The sequence below is a fragment of the Rhinolophus sinicus genome, chromosome 4 (assembly GCF_057876585.1).
Source record: "Rhinolophus sinicus isolate RSI-liver-muscle chromosome 4, RSI-T2T, whole genome shotgun sequence".
Taxonomy (NCBI): Eukaryota; Metazoa; Chordata; class Mammalia; order Chiroptera; family Rhinolophidae; genus Rhinolophus; species Rhinolophus sinicus.
This window is the reverse complement of record NC_142504.1, coordinates 29,672,866-29,692,244: the sequence shown is the minus strand read 5'-3', so window position 1 is coordinate 29,692,244 and position 19,379 is coordinate 29,672,866. Positions and strand designations below refer to the sequence as shown.

The window sequence follows — 19,379 nt, the reverse complement described above, 5'->3', positions numbered from 1 at the left end:
AGTAATGAGCTAAGGAAAGTGTATTTGTTTTAGTGAAAATTAGGAAATTACTGGCGAGTTCTGAAGAAGAGCACACTGTGGCCAGAGTTCTGCTGTAAACTGTGTTGTATTGGGTAAGTTAGAGATATGTCAGGAGTCAGAGAACATTGTTAATAAATTATTAAAATCATATAGAAAGAGATAATGAGGAGTTGGTCCAGGGTTATTGGTATTAGAAATGGTTAAGAAAAGTAAACTCAATATGTCTTTTGGTTGGAGAGAGACATACATATATGTAATTTGAGGCTGTTTACAATAAATACAAAATAATTTTAAACATTAAAACATAAGAGCCAAATTTTAAAAGGAAATATTGAATAATTAGACTAAACTAGACTAGACTAGACTAGAAAGTTAGTACAACTGAGTGTAAAAATTAGCTCCAATTCTCTGACAGACAAGATAAATAAAATAAAAACTAGGGGAATGAGGTGAAATGTTGAATTATGTAGCTCCCATCTGATATAAGGAGATATGTCAGTTTTCCAGGGGAGATACATTGAATTATAAATGAAATAAATCTCACAGTCTCTTATATAAGGAACATTAAGACCACAATAAACTATACCATAATAGCTATTTGATAAAAATACATATATATAGTCCTCATAAGCAGTTTCTCACATAAAAAACTCAAAGTTGAAGACATTATACCGTATCACGGTGATGATATTTTTACAGAAAGTAGGAGTAATGAAATCCAAATAAAAAATTTTGCAGTGACTTGATTTGATTCAGAAATAAAGCTTAGAAAATAGGAATAAATGGTTAGTGGTTCCCTTAGACATCCCCCACCAAACTCTCAGCACATTAATAACATCAAGTCTACAGCACTAGAGACAATATGATGGATAAAAGGTAGGGATTGGACTTTGGAACCAGACAGTCTGAGTTCAAAACCCATTTGCTAGAGACATTAATGGAAGCAGTGTCAGCAGAAGGGCTGTTGATGCAAAATGGCAAACTGTTCATGGGACTCCTGTAATCAGGAAAGAAAGTCTCCAGCGTAGACTCTGTTTTCAGCTGGCAAAGAGTTCAAAGTCAATTGCCTGATACATTAACTATTAAACTACTGCCTAGAGAAAGAAATGAATAAGACATGGCTCCATAGCTGGGTTTCTCAGTTTGATTTTGAAAAATACACTTCCCTATTTTAGGGTACCAGATGAATTTAAATGTGAACGTACTCATCATTAATCTAGTCTAAAATGATTTTCTTCTCGATTTTTAACTAGTGCTTCTATGACGTGTTACCAACTTGCTATTTTGCTAAGGCAATTGGGCTGGCTGCACCTAATTTTAATTGAATTTTTGACCTTTAAGGATCCAGTTTAGCTGAACTGATATCTGATTAGGAGTATTTTTCAGTGGACTTATTAGTCTGGTTTATTATTTTAAGATTGCAGAGTCATGTTGAATAAGATTACCTTCAGTCTTTTGGCAAGTACATACAATGTGAATTTCTAATTACACCCAGGAGGAATGGAAGGAAAACACATTTATTAAATATTTTTAAAGGCTGTTATCTTGACTATATGTAAGTAGTTTCGAAAAACCCACCAAATTCCTAATCTTTTGATTCAAGAACCACTAGGTGAAAAACAACAGCTGTGAGCTTTGCTTTCCTTCCAGAACAAGTTATCTTTGCTTGTTAATAGAATTTGCTGATGTTTAGACTCAAGCAAGAGTTGATGTCAGTTGACTTCATCTTGTTTTACCCCTACCAATTCCTGCCCCTTCCAACATTAGCCATCTTGGTTCTAGCTTCTCCAGTGGATATCCATTGCATGTCCTTACCTCTCTGTCTTTGCTTAAGCTGTTCCCTCTCCCTGGAATGCCTTCTATCCTACCCTCTCCCATTTAGAGACATTTCATTTCTTGCTCCCATAATACAATGTTCACTCTGTTATAGCATCTGTTATATGTCCTGCTTCCCTGACTTCTTGATTTCTGCTGGTGCAAAAACTGAGTTATTCAACTCTGTATTCCCAGCATCATATTTGCTTGGCAAATAGCAAACATTAAGTAAATGTTTATTGAATTAATTCTCCTTATGGCATGTGTAGAAGGTTGGAGGGTTGCAATATTGTATCCTTTTTCCAGTAATGTGCCCACTTCTGACTGACTATACAAAGAACTAAAATTAGTATCACATAAGATTTCATTCTTTTTATGGTTGAGTAGGATTCCATTGTGTATGTATACCACATCTTTATCCATTCATCCATCAATGGACACTTAGGTTGTTTCCATGTCTTGGCTATTGTAAATAATGCTGCAGTGAACATAGGGTGCAGATATCTTTTTGAATTAGTGAGTTTCCCATAAGAAGTAGCCTTCTGGATAAACGAACAGAAACACAAAGACTGAACTCTTAAAGATGCAACATCATGAAACATAGAGGACAGTAATTAGATTCAGATACAGGGGATTAGTATTCTCTAATGAAACCATGATTATATTACCTGGTTTTGAGAATTGCTTAAGATCCTCTCTAGCCCATCAGATGGTGCAGAACCTTGTAATCCTGCCTTTGCCTCCACGATGGTGTCTCTTCTCACGCAGTGCCAAATGCTTAATAACCCAGGACCTGGTAACAATGTAGACTGAAAACATTTTAAAGAGTGATTAATATGAGTGTGCTCAAATAAAAATATATGATTACAATTAATAAAGAAGTTAGAATTCCCATGAGACAACAAGAAAAAAGAAGCGATCATAGCAGTAAGATTTCCCAGATAAATAACATGTAAAAAGTAAGCCAATGTGTCAAGGTGGAAAGAAGAGACTTTGCCCTGCAGACAACATAGTTTTCCAAGGTAATATTTACAACAACAGCTGTGTTCCAGAGGATTTTCTAAAGTTCTGGATTCTGAGGCCACAAAACAGTAAAAAATTGATACATGCACTTGGTATAGATGTTATCCAACAATTCTATAAACATTTAATAATCAGATAACATGAACATGGTACTATCCTAGGCCTTCTCAAACACCTACAAAAAAAGTAAAAATTGGTAATTCCAGGAAAAAATTAAAATCTACAGTCAGCAACCAAACAAATCAAGAGTTACAATCTAATAAAAAGTCTTTGACAACCTGTAGCCAATGAAAGAAACAGAAAATTGTGCAGCAAAGCAGAAGGGCCCATTATTTCCCGGTTCACGCCATTACCTTCCAAATGTTTTATTGGTAAGTTGACAAAATTCTGAAACTTCTCAATGATGCTGCACATGGAGAAAAGAAAATTTAGTGGGCATTATCATTTTCTTCCAAAATGCAAGGAAAACAAATGGCTGAGAGAAACTGGTGATACCAAGAAAGAATGACTGAGTTGAGGGAATGGAGGGAGGCTCTCTGCCCACGCAGAAATCAAAGTCCAAGGGAGTCCCTCACAAGAAAGGAACAGACCCTCCAACCAGGCAACTGATGTGAAACAAGACACTGCATAAAATCTCCAAAGAAAGAGCAGAGTCTAAGTATCCAGACTGCACAGCACCTCATCCAAGTTTCCCTTCCCTCTTTCATTCCCTCAGTCTAAGAAAAGTGAATGGAACACAAAATACCTAACCCTCAGAGGGAAAATAAAATCTCCAAAATTGTAGGAACAGAGTCAAATAGTCACTCCTATTCCGTCTGCCCAGAGCCACCCAAGCAATCTCAAGATGGAAAGAGTAGCCCAGAAACAATGCAAATATATTACACACTGTATTAGGATTCTCCGGAGAAGCAGAATCAATAAGGTGTGTATGTGGTGTGTGCTTGTGTGTGTACAAAGAGAGAGAGATTCATTTCAAGGAATCAATTAAGGGTTTAAGGAAGTAGGTCTTACAATTGTGGGGTCTGGCAAATCTGAAATTTGCAGGGCAGCCTGGAAATCTGGAAATTCAGCAAAAAGTTGATGCCTTGAGTCTAAAGGCAGTCTGGAGGCAGAATTCTTGCTTCCTTGGGAGACTTCAGTCTTTTTCATTTAAAACCTTCCACTGATTAGATAAAGCCCACCTACATAATGGAAAGCAGTGGTTTTACTCAGAGTCTATGGATTTAAATATTAATCGCATCTTAAAAAATACCTTCACAGCTATATTTACAGTGGTGTTTGACCAAACAACTGGGCAACATAAGCCTAGTTGAACTGATAGATAAAATTAACCATTAACGCGCGCACACCCACACACACACACACACACACACACACACACAGCCACATAGAATAATAATAATAAACATTCATTGCATGTGCTAGGCACTGTTCTTTATACTTCACATGTATTTACTCAATTAATTGCCACAGCAGTGTTATAAGGCAAGTACTATTTGTTATACTATTTGGCAGATTAGAAAATTGAGGCAGAGTGCTTAAGTAACCTGTCCAAGCCCACATGACTAGAAAGTGGCTACGCCAGTATTAAAATTGGTAGCGCTTGCTCAAAACTCATGCATTTTACCACTAAACCAGAAGAAAATATAACTCAGGAAACAGAAAGAAATTCCCTCAATTACTTCACACTAAGAACATCTTAACAAGAACATAAATGCAATAAGAGCATACCAATAAAATAATAAAGTAATTAAATGAGACAAAAAAGGAAAATACTAGTCTATGAGAACAAATAGGGGAATATGCAACATGATTATGGAAATAATAAGTAAATTAGAAACAGCAAGGTACAGAATAAACAAAGGTGAATTACTGACCCAAAGAGGAAAGACTTAAGGTAATCTAAGTGAATGCAGATGAAAGGGGCAAAAAATTAAAGCAATTTGGAAGAATATTATAGACATGAGATATCAACATATTACAATATTTATATATGTTATAAAATATATTATGATCCAAAGAAAAAGACCATAGCATTCTATTCTTTAAATGAAAGTTCCACTTCAAAGATATATTTAAAGACCTAATACAATAGAATTTTCCTAAATGAAGAAAGAGAATAATTTGCAAAACAAAAACAGTTCATGAAACTCCAGTAAAATCAGATTTAGGATGACTAACAACAAGACATATCCTAATTAAACTATTAAATGTCAAGACTAAAGAAAGAATTCCTCAGACAGTCAGGCAAAAAAGCAAGTTACATACAAGCTTGGGGAAAAATTGTCGCATCTCAGAATTCTCCATAACATTCAGTTCCAAGGACAATGGAGAAACGTCCATAAAGTCCTGTGAAAAATAAAATTTAACTTTAAAATATTACAACTAATCTAGATGTCCCTTGAGCTTAGAAGCCACAGACAGATATTCACTAGCATGAGAGAACTCAGGGAACACAATATGTGTCATTTCTTCCTGAGGAAAAAAATTTGCTTGACAGTGATATCCAGCCAAATAAGAGATGATTAAAAATAAACTTGAGAATGGCAAAGCTCAGGAATGTGTCTACCTATTACATTGTTTTGTACACCTAAAACTAAAAATCAATCAAACAAACAAACAAACAAAAAACTGGTGGTGAACTGTGAAACTGTTTAAATATAGGCTGAATAGTAGACATTTCAAACACTAATAAAAGTATGGTAGCAAAACTAAATGTAAGTATTATAAACCTGAATAATTTTAAAATAATCATATAACTATCAAAATGGGGAGATAGAAGAAGGGGAAATGGGAGAAAGTTTAAGAGTGCTAATGTCCTCATCTTTCAAAACAGGGAATAAAGAGATATTATCTAAATATCTATTTTTTAATGTTACATGATAGCCTCTTAATGTTTATTTCTAAATCTTGTCTTTTTAACATTAACGGGTTCTTTTGAAGAAAAAATATCACGTGGTGAAGAAACATTTTTCACTTTTTTGTTTGTTTTTCTACTGCTAAAGTCAAACAAAATATAAATCTCTTTCATTAAAAACATTTTTGAGGGTCTCATCCTATTTTCATAATTTACTTATTTGTCTACTGTTCTATTCTTCTAACCATATAATATGCATGGAAAGATATTCACAATGATGGTCTCTTAATGTTAAGGATGGCAATTTCTGGATTTGCAGTAATTAAAAAGAAATACATTATTGTACTTTTCTGCATTGCTTTGTTTTTCTATAAAGATTGTATCTTATTTTACAAAACCAATCAGGTGACTATTTTCCCATTAAAAATTATAAGCAATATATCAAGATGTTAACAGTGGTTTATTCTGGCTTATGAGAAAATGGATGATATTAATTTTTTCTTTGTAATTTTCTGCAGTTTTTTTTTTAATTTACAAACATAAAAAATGATTTATTAACTATTTACTTTTTCACCATTTTACTTCTCATGCATATGTATTTTATTAATATATTTTTGTCATAAATTTGATGTTCTGGGAAATAAGACAAATAAAGAGTATAAATACCCCAAATAATAAATAAAATACAAATAAAGAGTATAAATATCCCAAAGAAAACCATAAAGAATATAAATGTCCCAAACCCACAATGTTCAAGGACAAAGCGTGTCAGTAAAGGCATGATCATACTAGGAGCACTAAGTTAGCAATTAACGAATGACATGGAAAAAGTGAGAAAAGTATTCTTTAACCAATTTTATCTCATTATTGTTTGTTACTCAAGTCTATGAAACACCCTTTGTTTTGTGTATTGTGGTATATTTGCAACGTATGGCACCTGAATAGAATTATACACCTGGTTACATTGAGCTAACAGGGAAGAAATTGTGAAATGGCCATCTTTATTGTTACCTTATAAACCACATCAGCAACTGAGAAACAACAACAAAAAAAATTAATCTAAAATACCCCACTTTATGTGTGCAATTTTAGAGTGTGGAGAGGGATATGAATATATATTTGCTTATGTCAAAATAAGAATAACAACAATCACAATAACAATAATAATAGAGGGATAAACTCAAAAACTGAAAAAAAATGCTACTAGAAGGAAGAGGTTGGAGGGACAGCAATTAAAGCTACACTTCTCTGAATGCATTATGTTTTGAATATTTGAGTTTGGAACTATGTCTTTTTACATAATGTTCAAGTTAAACTCAATTTAAAAAGCAGTCCCTGCAACTCAAGATCAAAATGATCAAATGAACCTATGCGTTTAAGAGTTGGTGGCATAACCATACAGAGAAGAACTTTTAAAGTGACTTTAAAATATAGTAAATGGACTGAACATACCTAGTGTGATATATCCTACAGATAAAGAAATGCAAATAAAAACTATTAATCTGTTTTGAATAATCATATTTTTTATCATGTTGGCATTATGCATTGGGATAAAGCTAATGAGTAATTATGTTGATGTCACTAGGAGCTGGAATTTTTTTGGCATGATAGAATAGATGCAAAACAGAAGAGATTAAGGAAAGAGACTATGGTATCCTGATTTGCATAGGAAGTGTCAATATACAGTTATGATTTTACACACAAACATTTCCAGTTCTATTCATTGAAAAGGTCTTGAAACAATGAAGTACTCAGTAGTAATATGCATCCACAACGCCCAGATTATAATCTCTAATTATCATTTCTACAAAGGAAATGAGAGTGCCTTAAATGCAAATGGCAGGTCTGAGAAAGAAAATACACAACTTAAACCTGGCATATCTTGTCTCACCAAAAAAAAACCAAGAAAGCCATTAAAGCCTATTCAAGACATATCAGAAGTCTCAGGAACCAATGTGAAATGTCACCCACTGTCCAAGAAATTGGATAATTTGAGCATCAATTAGAAGAAGGACTGCCTCTATCCTTCTTTAAAGGATTGAAATACTTCACATGTTTAAATCCATGAGGTCATAATCATCCTAAAAGTTTTGGAAAAAACATCCATGCTTGAACGTTTTAATTTACAAACTCATTTTTAACATTGGTCAAAGGAAGTAATCAAGCACTTATTCCATCTTTCTTATATATATAATGTCTTGGAGTAATTAAATAGCTGTTGAGAGAAAATGTTTCTCTTTATATGGAAGAAATAGTCCAGCTAACAAATAAAGAATGAATGATAAAATCAGAATAACACTATTTTGAAGGTACTAATGAACTAATAGATCTAGAAAATGATCATTAAAGGCTGCTAACATTTCAAAAGAAGAAACAACCAGTTATCATGTGTTTCCTAACAACACGAGTAAAGCAGCTTTGTCAGAAAAACCAAACCTACGGGGGATCAAGCTTCTAGATACAACTACTAATTAACAGGAAACAGGACAGAGGAACAAGTTAGAAGAAACCATTAGGAGGCAAGCAGTAAACTCCAGAATGTAGCACACTCTATTGATTAGTTTTATCCATAAACTACGGCTTCTGGGAGATTTTAGAGCTATATGAACCAAGTGCAGGGTATGATTTCAACTAGTAAACTGTATGGGGTAGGGGTTTCTGAAACAATAGGAATATTTAAACATTGACTGGATATATAATATTGTAAGGAATACTTTATGTTGTTTTAGGTGGAATAATGGCATGGTTCTGTTTTTATTTTTAAAATCTCTACCATTATATAAATATACAGGCAAGCTGAAATATGTACAGTTGAAATGTCTGAGATTTGCTTCAAAATAATCTGAGTGGAAGTGAAAGAGGAAGGATTTCTAGATAAAATTTGCAAATTGTTTCAAGTGGGTGATTCTCTCTACTTTTGTATATTTAATATAATAATTTTCCATATAAAAACTTATAAAAACAAAAAATAGAATGCCTCTGGTTGTGAGGCTAGGCCTAAAGAAATGAGAGACACCTGGGAATTTCAAAATGCAGGGTTATGTAAGAAAGAACATATATTAGAGGAAAAAATTACTGGTTTATATGAGTTGCAAAAATTATTTATTTTATGCATTATACTAAACACATCAGCGTTAGCTGAAAAATATAGTACTTACTGAGTAAAGAGGAGAAAACATCTCCACCAAGAAACATCATTTAATTCATTTAGAGATGAAAGAAATGTGTCTGCAAGGCAAACCGTGGGCTCATGGAAAGCTGTGATTTCTGTACAGATATTGTTAGGCTAATAGCTTCGTATTGTTAATGACCACGCAATTAGCATCTTCACTACACTTGTTTTCAGATATAGGAGAAAACTATGAATGATCTTTACAGTCGTTTAGCGACACCCCGTAAGCATTTTGTACCATCTTGCCGGTTTCTTAATCTTCAGCAAGAAAGGGTAGGAGAGAAGAAGCTAAACGTCCTCTAGCCCCCTGCTTCTGGATGTGGCAAGGAATAGGACTTGGCTATTTTGGAACAAAAGATATCCTAGAATGGCACTGAAATAAAAGTTCTACCTGCAGTATCACGTTTAAATTCCCCTTTCTCCAAGATGTAAAATAAACCTGCATCCATCCTCTGAAATACTTTGGTGACTAAAAATCCTTTTATAATGCTGAAGATATTCAGGTATTCCAGCTGATATGGGAGAAGGATGTTCTGCCCAGGGAAGGAGGCTGTATCTCAGAAACACTTAAGACAGTCTGCAGATGGAAACAGAAGGTGGAAAAAATGCCTTCCACCCCTCCTCCCCCATTTGAAGTGCTCCTACTTTCTTAGCACGATTTCCGACGACGAGATCTCAATACCTGAAGTTATTTGCCCATCCTTCGAAGTGCAACTTATCCTGACGTCTCAAGGGACGGAAAAGTTGCGGAAGTCCGAGGAATGAGTCACTTTGCTCAATTTTGATGAGTAATCTTAAGTGTCAAGGAACACTGTTTGGAAGAAGGAGAGGGGAGGGGGCGTCAGATCTGCAGACGGAAGAAGACTGGCCCCTGGGGATTGGATGGCGAGATCTCGATTTTCCTAAAATTGCGTCATTTCGAACCCAATTGGGTCCAGATATTATGGGCACCGACCGGTTACCGTCTCGGAAACTCTCAATCAGACGCAAGCGAAAGGAGGCGGCTAATTAAATATTGAGCAGAAAATCTCGTGGGGAGCGAGTCACGTGGGTCTAGAAGCTCGTGGAGTCTCAGATAAATGCAGCACTTCACCAAGCCGGCAGAAAGCGCGCTGCGACCTGCTCCTCCATCGCCACAGCGACCCAGTGTGGAGCGCCCCGCGTGCGCTCAGACCAGCCAGAGCAACCCAGCCGGCTCGTCCGCAGCAGTAAGTGCCGGAGCCCTGCCAGGGGGGCGCGCCGCGCCGCGCATCACTCCGAAGTGGCGGCTGACAAAGCTGGATGGGCCAGCTGGGGCGAGAAACAGTGGGGGTACAGCAGGGAGACAGGTATTCCAAATGCCAAGGTCCCTCTTTGTCTTCCATCTGCGGAGCCTCCTGGCTTGAAGGTGTGGATTGGTGGGTCGGGGGCAGGGGGAGTTGGGATCTAGGGAGAAGGGGATTCGAGAAGCTTTGGAGCATGGTTATCTTTCCTAAAGGATACAGGCGGGACTTTAGCCCTTAGACTTTTCATCTTGGTTCAATTGCCCTTAGTTCTGTTGTGGGACCGACAATTTTGCTGCTCCAACTCTTGGATAGCCACCCCCAATGCATGTATTTTTCTCTCCTCGATCTCTTCTCCCCACTCTGACCAGAAATCCAACATGAAAACCCTTGTGGCTTTGGCAGTCGTTTTTCTTGTGTCCACTCAACTGTTTGCAGAAGAAATCGGAGCCAATGATGATCTTAATTATTGGTCGGACTGGTCTGACAGCGACCAGATCAAGGTGAGCCGTGGTCCCAAGCTGGCCCGTGTCCTTTTTCCTGGGCTTGGGAGCTGTCACTTCCCCCCACCCCGCGATAACACCCTAATTACCCTGGTGGGCACTACCACCGCGACCACATGCGGTGGGGGCACACGGGGGGGGGGATGTAAAGGAAGGCACCCCCTGGGACCCGCACGAGATTTTGTGCCCACCTTCCAAGTTTCTTCCCGAGGGCTGCGGGTCGGGTCTCCGGAACTCACTGAAGCAATGATGACCTTCCTGATGAGCCCAGGGTCCTCACAAAGCTGGAAACCTCAAAAGGTTTCATCCTCAGGTAACAGGGATTTCGGGGAACTCCAGTCCAGCTGCAAGGACCTGGCGTTTGGAAACGCTGAGCCTGGGTAAAGGAACGCACCCCGGACATAGGCAGAAGCGGGGACGAGGGGCGAGCTGCTGGGGACTTAAATGAACAGAGGTGGGTGGGAAGCTAACATGCTGCCGTGGCATTTACTTTACGGACCTGAAGACGTAGCTGCAAGTTTTTCTTTACGTGGCTCGCAAGCTCTTGGTACAAGGGAGCGCGCCTCGCTGGAATGTCGCTCTGTGCTGGTCGCTTTTAAAGCTTTGTCACCCTTTCCCACGCATCCCCGACAGACACACCACACCTGTGTGCATTTAGGGTGGTGAGGCGTCTCCAAAGCCGGCGCCAGAGCAAGACAAAGTCAGGTGGCTGCGCTGCAGATGAGTGAGGGGACCCGGGCTGGGAAGAAAGAGTGGAAAGTGTGCAGGGCTCAACGACACCGAGCCTCCTGCAAACTCGCAAGGGCTTAGGGGAGGCAGCGAGCTGGATAGGAGTTCCGCTGGGAGGGGTGGAGGCAGGGGGCGCACTGTCATGGACCCCACTCGGCCCAGCGTGGGTAAGCCAGGAGGTCTCCTCTCGCCTCCCTGTGGAGCCAGCTTCCCTGTCCTGGCCCCACGGGACCCCACTGCGGGCCGCCGAGGTTCGCCCAGGGCTGGAGCGCACCACCGGAATGACTCAGGTTTCCGGGAGCCTCGTGCTGGTTGCCTACACGCCCGTTTGTTCGCACGTCTGTCCCCCAGGAGGAGCTGCCTGAGCCCTTTGAGCATCTTCTTCAGAGAATCGCCCGGAGACCCAAGCCTCAACAGTTCTTCGGATTAATGGGCAAACGGGATGCTGGTGAGATGGGCAGCCATCCCTCTCTTTATCTCTCCTGGCAATCCGCCGGGTCTGCCCACACATTCTCAGGGCACTCAGTCTCTCTTGCTCTTTGACTAGAGATTTCTAGCTTAAAAGGGGTGAAACCCCCCTCCCCATCCACCCCTGGGGCGACTCTTGCCCTCACCTCACTGTCACACGCACATGCCCACGGAGGGAGGGAGACATCTGTTTCATATGCCTCACAGTGTTGTAACCAAACCACCAAGAACAGGAACCAACCTTAGCTCCCTGGACTAAAGGTCCAAACTGACCAAGCAGGAGCCTCCGGGGAGTAGTATTCTGATCAGTCTAAGTGCATGTGGAAGCTGATTATAGACGATTGGGGTTAGAAGAGACTTAGCTGCCCCTTGTCTAGTGATAGAAATAGTCACTTTCTTTGAATTCACGTACTGTCAGCGGGACCTGTGAAGTTAATGTCAATTGTCTCTTGTCAGATTCCTCAATTGAAAAACAAGTGGCCCTGTTAAAGGCTCTTTATGGTAAACATTTCTATAAATCTTTATTTTACTATTGTGAATACACATGTGGGAAAGTGAAAAAGTCTTTTATAGGCTGAAATACAGATTCTTGACTATGTTTGTTTAACTAAGAGATGGATTTGGGTATCTCTCCCTCTCTCTCCTGAGTGTCTAATTCATAGCCATCCTTGAAGATGTGCTTATAGGAAAACAGGGGAGGTATGGCCTAACAGTTGTTAGCAGGCCTCAGGAGACTCATAGTCTTGGATTTGAATCTGTGACCTATAGAAAGCACTTAAAAATATTGTGTTGTTTGTTAAAATATTTTGCTTTATTTTCAATAATTTGGTGAACATGTATGGCTCTGTTATATTTCTCGGGATAGTACAAGAATGGGCGATGTTCCATATTTTAAAAATCAACTTATTTCATATTTCTCTTTAAAAGACATAATGTCCCCTCTTTAAAACAAATCTATTGCTTTGCTCATTTTATCTTTCTTTCTTCTAGGACATGGCCAGATCTCTCATAAAAGTAAGTTCAAAATTATTTGGACATTTATCAAACACAAATGTAAAAGATTGAATTCCACTTTATATAATACCTGATCTTATTTCCTGCTTTAACTTGGGACTTAATATTTTTAATTAAGACAATATAAGAATGGAGGAACTCATATTATATTTACATCCAGAACATGATTGTTTAAAGCTTTGTTATTTAGACATATTGTACTTAACAAAATAATACATTATGTTAAAAATCTTTTAACTCTCAGGTAAACTGCTGCTGAATTTCTGACTCACAGAAACTATGAGATAATAAATATTTGTTATTGTTTTAAGCTGCTATAAAAAAATCCTTTAACCCCTATAAATTGCTAGTTTAGAGAAGAATTTCAATCCTAGGAGTATAAATCTACCACACATTTTCCCCACCCGTGACAACCACCAGTTCCACTGCAAAAAAACAATAACATATATGAATCTTCTAACTCATTTGAGTATGCTGGATGCCATGATGACGTGACTTATTAGGGTAATTCAGCAGCCAATTAAGAGTCTCCAGTGAATGTCTCAGTAGAGAATCCTTATTAAAAGTAAAGATAGATAGAAATGCAGTTTTTCGATTCCATAACTGAATGGGAAACCTCAATCTATCAAAGCACAGTGAAGCATTTCTTAGGGTAGTGAAGATGGCAAAATTGTGACATTTGATGGTCGTTAGATCCCAGTTTCCCAGTTAATGGAACCAAGTTGACAGAAAGTCTCAGAGCTCCATCCTAACTGTATTGTCGACTTACTTACCCTGACTTAGATTTTTGGTTCACTGGGTGGCAGAGTAGGCCACAGTAAGATAGCAGCCCTATTGTCAACTAATACAGTGTAAACCAAGACACATTCTCCCACTGGAGTTAAAATATAACCTTTTCCAAAGGCTTCAACCTTGAAAATAAATCAATCATATTTGCTTTCTAAGGATTTGACTTTCAAGGGAATTATATATAGCAAAATCCTATGTAATGAAAAATAAATGCACTCTATTAATGTCAAAACTAACATACTTTTCCAAAAGGAGTAGTATTTAAAGTCCAATAAAATAGAAATCATGACCTTTCAGAAGTTTATAATTATCAGATGTAGGGATCTAATTTAACTAAGGTTTCGTTCCTGAGAAATACAACATTCTCAGTAACATGAGAAAATAGGCTTGGATATTTCTCTGTCACACAAATGTGAAATTGACTCCCTAAAAAATCAAAGCTAGCTTAAATAGCAATAATTTTTAAAACTTTATATATAAACAGATAAAATATAATATGAATAAAGGGTACTTGCTAATATTTAGGTATAGAATTGAGAGAAGTGCTTTCCTTGTATTGTTTTAGTGTCATTTGCAAGATTTATTAGGAATGAATCTTCGTTTCTTTGGGCTCACCAAAACATGAAATAGACATCAATTTATTATATGGGCACATATTTGGAAGCTTGCTTTTTTTTTTTTTTGTACTACTTATAACAGTTTATTTCCTCAAAGATATACATATTAAAATACCCCTAAATGTATTTTTCCAGGGCATAAAACAGATTCCTTTGTTGGACTAATGGGCAAAAGAGCTTTAAATTCTGGTATGTATAAAATCATGACTCAAAATAAACAGTATCTTAAATATACATGTATATTTTCTTTATAAGGCATAGTTATCAAAGTATTAAAAAAGGAATAATAAATGTAAAATGAATATTTATGGTGAAAAGAAATCTAATTGCTGTAAGTAAATCCAAGAATAGATTTATACCTGATTAAGCTAATATTATCAAGCATCAATTTCTCTTTTTCAAACTGCCAGCCTTACCAGTGTCTGCCCCATTTAATCATTAACTAACCTGAACCTTTGGGCTAGCTTAATACTCTTTCCCTTATAGCTGCTAACTAAGCCACATGTAACCTTACTGAACTGAGGAGGTAGGGGGATGTGGGAAATAAGACCGAATTTCACTTGATACCAAGGTCATTTGAAAGTTTTACAAGATCTTACATCTGGCAGTCTTCCAACACAAAAATAAAGAAATAATATAAACAAAATAAATTCATTTATACAAATTGCTTGCTCTTCATGAAGTTATAAAAGCTCAAATTCTAAAACCCGATGGATGTTTGACAATATGAGAGTAATATAGTCTATTCCAGTGCCTTCAAAAAGGAACATAATGAAATCATCCTAGAGGATTATATATAATCAGTCCTGGCTACAAAACCCTTAGAAGGAGCCACAATTCTCAGAACCCATTTTGATTCTGAACAACTCTTTCCCTTGATATAAAGGCTGAATGTTTCCTTTCTTCTCTTTTGTTTCTATTTCCTATGTAAATGCCACACACCTATATCTGAAAACTCATTCATCACACTATTTTCAAAGTTATATAACCCCTATATCATTTTCATCAAGACTGATTTTTTAAGCATATTCAGGATTTATAGTCGTTAGTTTAGGTTCCTTAGGAAAGCTATTCAAATTCTCTTTATTTTACATTCAGTGAAAATAGAATGAAAATACTAATCATATAATTAATTAGAGAGTAATTAGCAGCTGTCTTATCCATTTAGAATAACGCAAATTTCTAGAAAATCTGTAACTAGATGTGCTCTCATAATTCTTAATTATATGGAAAAGTAATGCAAAATGATGTATCCTAGTATTTATATTGGTTCTCTACCTTCCAAATTTAGACACTACATTTGTATTTCTTCATCAGTAATTTTGGGGTTGCTTAAGATTAAATCATAAATACATTACCAGTCTGCCTAATAAAAAGCTTAAAATTGTTTTATTAATATATATTATCTCGTAGTTTTTGGAAATGGAATAGAAATTTAAATGATACTGGCTTTATTTGTATCAAAAGTATGCACTAGCCCTTAAATAATAGCTGGGGTTTTCTTGATAATCCTATTAGTCATCAATTCTCCATTTCCAGAATTGATACGAGTTTCAAATCATGCTTAACTTTACAAATACTGTGTAATACTGTGCAATTTAGAACAGATTAAATGCTCTTAAATGTCCTTAAAGTAATAAATAATAAATAATAAATAGAATCACTATAATGAATCAGAATCAATTTATGATTAAATCTTTGCTCCTCCATTTTGGTTAAGAAAATGTAAAAGGAAAAAAATGGGCAAAAATGGAATCCATTCTCAGTCAGAGGTCTTTTTTATATATTCAGTTGAGGCAAAGTTGTCACTGTCTTCTTTTACAGCCGTCTGATCCTTACCTTTTGGTGCTCATAGACCTCTTAGACAATCTGAAAAATCTAGAAACCTTCTTCCCAGAGAAACCCTCCTCAGCTCATACACACGAAAGTTGACAGAGGGTTTCAGAGGGTTCAAGGACGCAGTAAGAAACTCTGCTCCAGTTAAGAGGACATTAAGTACCAGATAAATCACTAATTGGTCTTTGGTTAGTTTACGTCAGGTTTCACCTCACTTCTCTGAAGAATAGAATCACGTTCCCCAGCACCGGTCAGAAACTGCTCTTATGCTAGTCATCTCCTAATATAAACAAACCAGGGCTAGAGAGGAACTGTTTCCTTCCATCAGAACTGCCCTGTTTGGGGCTCAGACTGCTCTACCTCAGAAGTGCACACTTGATTGACATAAGACATTCAGCTTATTGTTAACCTCACTTAAGGGATAGTTGGATGTGAAAGATCATCTGCTCCGTATTGAAAGGGAAGTGATGGCGATGAAAACTTGACCCATCTTCTTTCTCAACAAATCTTTCTCACTGAGAAAAGTGTTTAGAAGAGCACCTGCGGTTTCTACATGTCTTTCACTGTCTTTTCCGCTATTTCTATTTTAATTTAATATTTTACACGGGCATACTGGATTTTTAAAAGCACAGTAATTTCACCATAATGTATATCTAAGTGTATAAAGTATTAATTAAAATGATGAAAAGCATACTTAGTATTTTGATCACATCAGTCTGATCCTTACCCTATTGTGGTTAGAGACCCCTTTGCAATTATATGTAATTAATATAATATAATATAATTTTGGCTCTTGTTTTTCTTTGGTCCAGATAGTCAAAGTACTTAAATTATTTGCTAGCTATATGTTAAGTACCTTTGGAAGCAGTAATTAACTTTTCATAGGACATTAGGGTGCTAGGAGGTAAGTCAAACTGTTGTATCTCGATGGCACAACTGCCCAACCTACAATCAGGTTGTTCTTAGTCTCAGGCACAATCCATCATTGGGAGGCATCCACGAGACAGGAAGAGACCCTTACATAATTAGGTACTCCTATAACATGAATCAGCAAACTTTCTCTGTAAAGAGCCACATAGTAAATATTCCAGGTTTGTGAGCCATACAGTCTCTGTAACAACTACTCAAATCTGCCATTTTAATGCTAACGTAGCCTTAGACAAATAAAGTAGCCATAGTCTGCCACTGCTTGAGAAAGCTGCTGAGAATCAACATTGCAATGTATTGTGGAAACACCAAGTAGATGACGGATGACCGAAGTTACCAAGAATTCTGTGGTTAGGTCACTCCCAATCAGGATACAGACTGAGACAATTGGAAGACGGGAAAATAAAATTCTTAGAAATATTTCAATGGAGGGATAAAGGTCATGATGAGTTTAAATTGAATTACCGTATGCCTTGAACTTTATTTGTTTAATTCCCTCAGTGAATCCTCTTTAAAAATCCTTTCTCTTCTCTTTGTTCTCAGTGGCTTATGAAAGAAATGCAATGCAGAATTATGAAAGAAGACGTAAATAAACTCCCTAGTGTGTTATTTACTGACCTGCATTTGTGTCAATGGCCAATGAAAGGTAAAAATGAGAAATGCACTCTGAGAAATAATTATTTATTTAATAATAATTGTTGTTTTGAGTTGAAAACTCAAAAAGTGTTTATTTTTCATATTGTGCCAATAAGTGTTGTAAAAGTGTGTTATAATTCTAATATGATGACTCCCTCAGAAGTAGAACTCAGTGATAATTTCTCAACAAAGCACAGTGTTCAATGAAATTGTAAAAACCTGTCAATAATATAGTCTCTGAAGAAAGAAATCATTTTTGTTTCTTGGAAGTAGGTCACGTCAGCTCCTGCTGAAGGAAAGGCAGCTCACAGACAGGCGTTTGCATCTCCATTTGTTTTCATGGTGAAAATGTACTGAGATTTGGTATCAAACTGTATTTGTATCCCTGCAGCATGTTTTATGTTCTGTGACTATATAGAGATGTTTTAAAAAGTTTTAATGTGATTTTAAGGTCTTCATTTCATTGTATAATGTGTTGTGATAGTTGACATTTTAAATAAAAGAAAAAATATCTTGAGAATTGGGTCTTATTCTTTCATTAACATTTATGTCAAATCAGCAACATTTCTTTTAGTAGATGAAATACATTGAAAGCTGTTTTGGCTGCTAAGTAATGAAACATAAAGTTATTAAATTTCTCTTCCTTAAGTAAAATGACTAAAATGTAATCTCACATGCACACTTTTTTTTTTTTTTTGGGTCTCAGTCATTTGGCATAAGATCATTCATGGAGAAAACAATCACATTTTAGAATCCAAAGAGTTCAAGACTAAGTTCTGTTTATACATGCCTATGATTCCCTTTTATAAATAGGATAATAATCTACCTTAAAGATGCATTTCAGTCGTTATTTCCTTGTTGGGCAAAACACCAGCACACTAACATTTCAGCCCTGCTTGGAGCTCAGGTATAAATGCACAGTCTGTGAGTCTCACTAGAATTAAGACAGCAAGCCAAACTCTCACAAAGGTCATCAGAAGATGATACAGAAAAATGGGGGGGGGGGACTGATAATATGACATCACCCCCATAACAAAGACAAGAGCCCCTTTCCAGCATTTCTAAGGAGTGCCTGTGTACTGATAACACCCATAACACTGTCCAGCAGAAACATGTGCACCGTAAATAAATACAGAGCAATCAGAGGAGGCTCTTAAATATATTTATTTAAGGGAAAAGATTGATGAATGTCATTGGAGCCGTTTTCTGATTGCATAGACAGTGTGAAATATTGACAAGTAGTGAAACAACTTATGACAAGTATTGTTCGGTAAAATAAAGCTCCATGAGTTTAGCCTGGACTGGACTTGATCAATATTAAAACCATTTGAGGGACAGGAGAGCTAAAACATATTTTAACCTTTCTATCTTTAAATGAATAATCTGTTTTTCAAAAACTCCAACAAGCTCATTTTTATTATTACACAATAAATTTAAATACTACAAATTGTATTGTGATAAGTAAAATGGAGAAAATAAGATTCATCTAGAGCCCCACTCCCCAACAGCATTGTTAAACATTCTATTTAACAATAACAATAATTGTAATATATAATGATCCTCCTAATAATAGTTATCATTATACAGGCACGCACCACATAACAACACTTAGGGCAACGACAGTCTGCATAAACCATGGTGGTCCCATAAAATTATAATGAAGCTAAAAATTTCTATCTCCTAGTGACATCACAGCCATCATAATCTCGT

The 19,379-nt window shown here is 36.8% G+C and overlaps 1 protein-coding gene across 6 annotated transcripts; it reads left to right on the top strand.

Moving 5' to 3' along the window:
* The first annotated feature begins 9,684 nt into the window (after window positions 1-9,684).
* Window positions 9,685-18,189, top strand: TAC1 (tachykinin precursor 1). 6 transcript variants are annotated; one of them, XM_019729768.3, is made up of 7 exons: window positions 9,749-10,216; window positions 10,522-10,653; window positions 11,734-11,830; window positions 12,307-12,351; window positions 12,841-12,864; window positions 14,406-14,459; window positions 17,577-18,189. In XM_019729768.3, exons 1-7 carry the CDS (start codon window positions 9,968-9,970, stop codon window positions 17,624-17,626), a joined length of 651 nt encoding a protein of 216 aa, XP_019585327.2. In that variant the 5' UTR covers window positions 9,749-9,967; the 3' UTR covers window positions 17,627-18,189. The 6 variants fall into 6 exon arrangements, with proteins under 6 accessions (XP_088653864.1, XP_088653866.1, XP_088653865.1 ...); XM_019729764.3 differs by having other exon boundaries at window positions 9,763-10,096; XM_088797738.1 differs by lacking the exon at window positions 12,307-12,351 and having other exon boundaries at window positions 9,685-10,216.
* The last annotated feature ends 1,190 nt before the right edge of the window (window positions 18,190-19,379 follow it).

What these genes read in the sequence shown, in the direction of transcription:
- TAC1 (XM_019729768.3), top strand. Translation starts at nt 9,968, where the DNA reads ATGCAGCACTTCACCAAGCCGGCAGAAAGCGCGCTGCGACCTGCTCCT. An exon ending in GGGGTACAGCAGGGAGACAG is followed by an intron (nt 10,217 to 10,521) that starts GTATTCCAAATG and finishes CACTCTGACCAG; the next exon opens with AAATCCAACATGAAAACCCT. An exon ending in CCTGTTAAAGGCTCTTTATG is followed by an intron (nt 12,352 to 12,840) that starts GTAAACATTTCT and finishes TCTTTCTTCTAG; the next exon opens with GACATGGCCAGATCTCTCAT.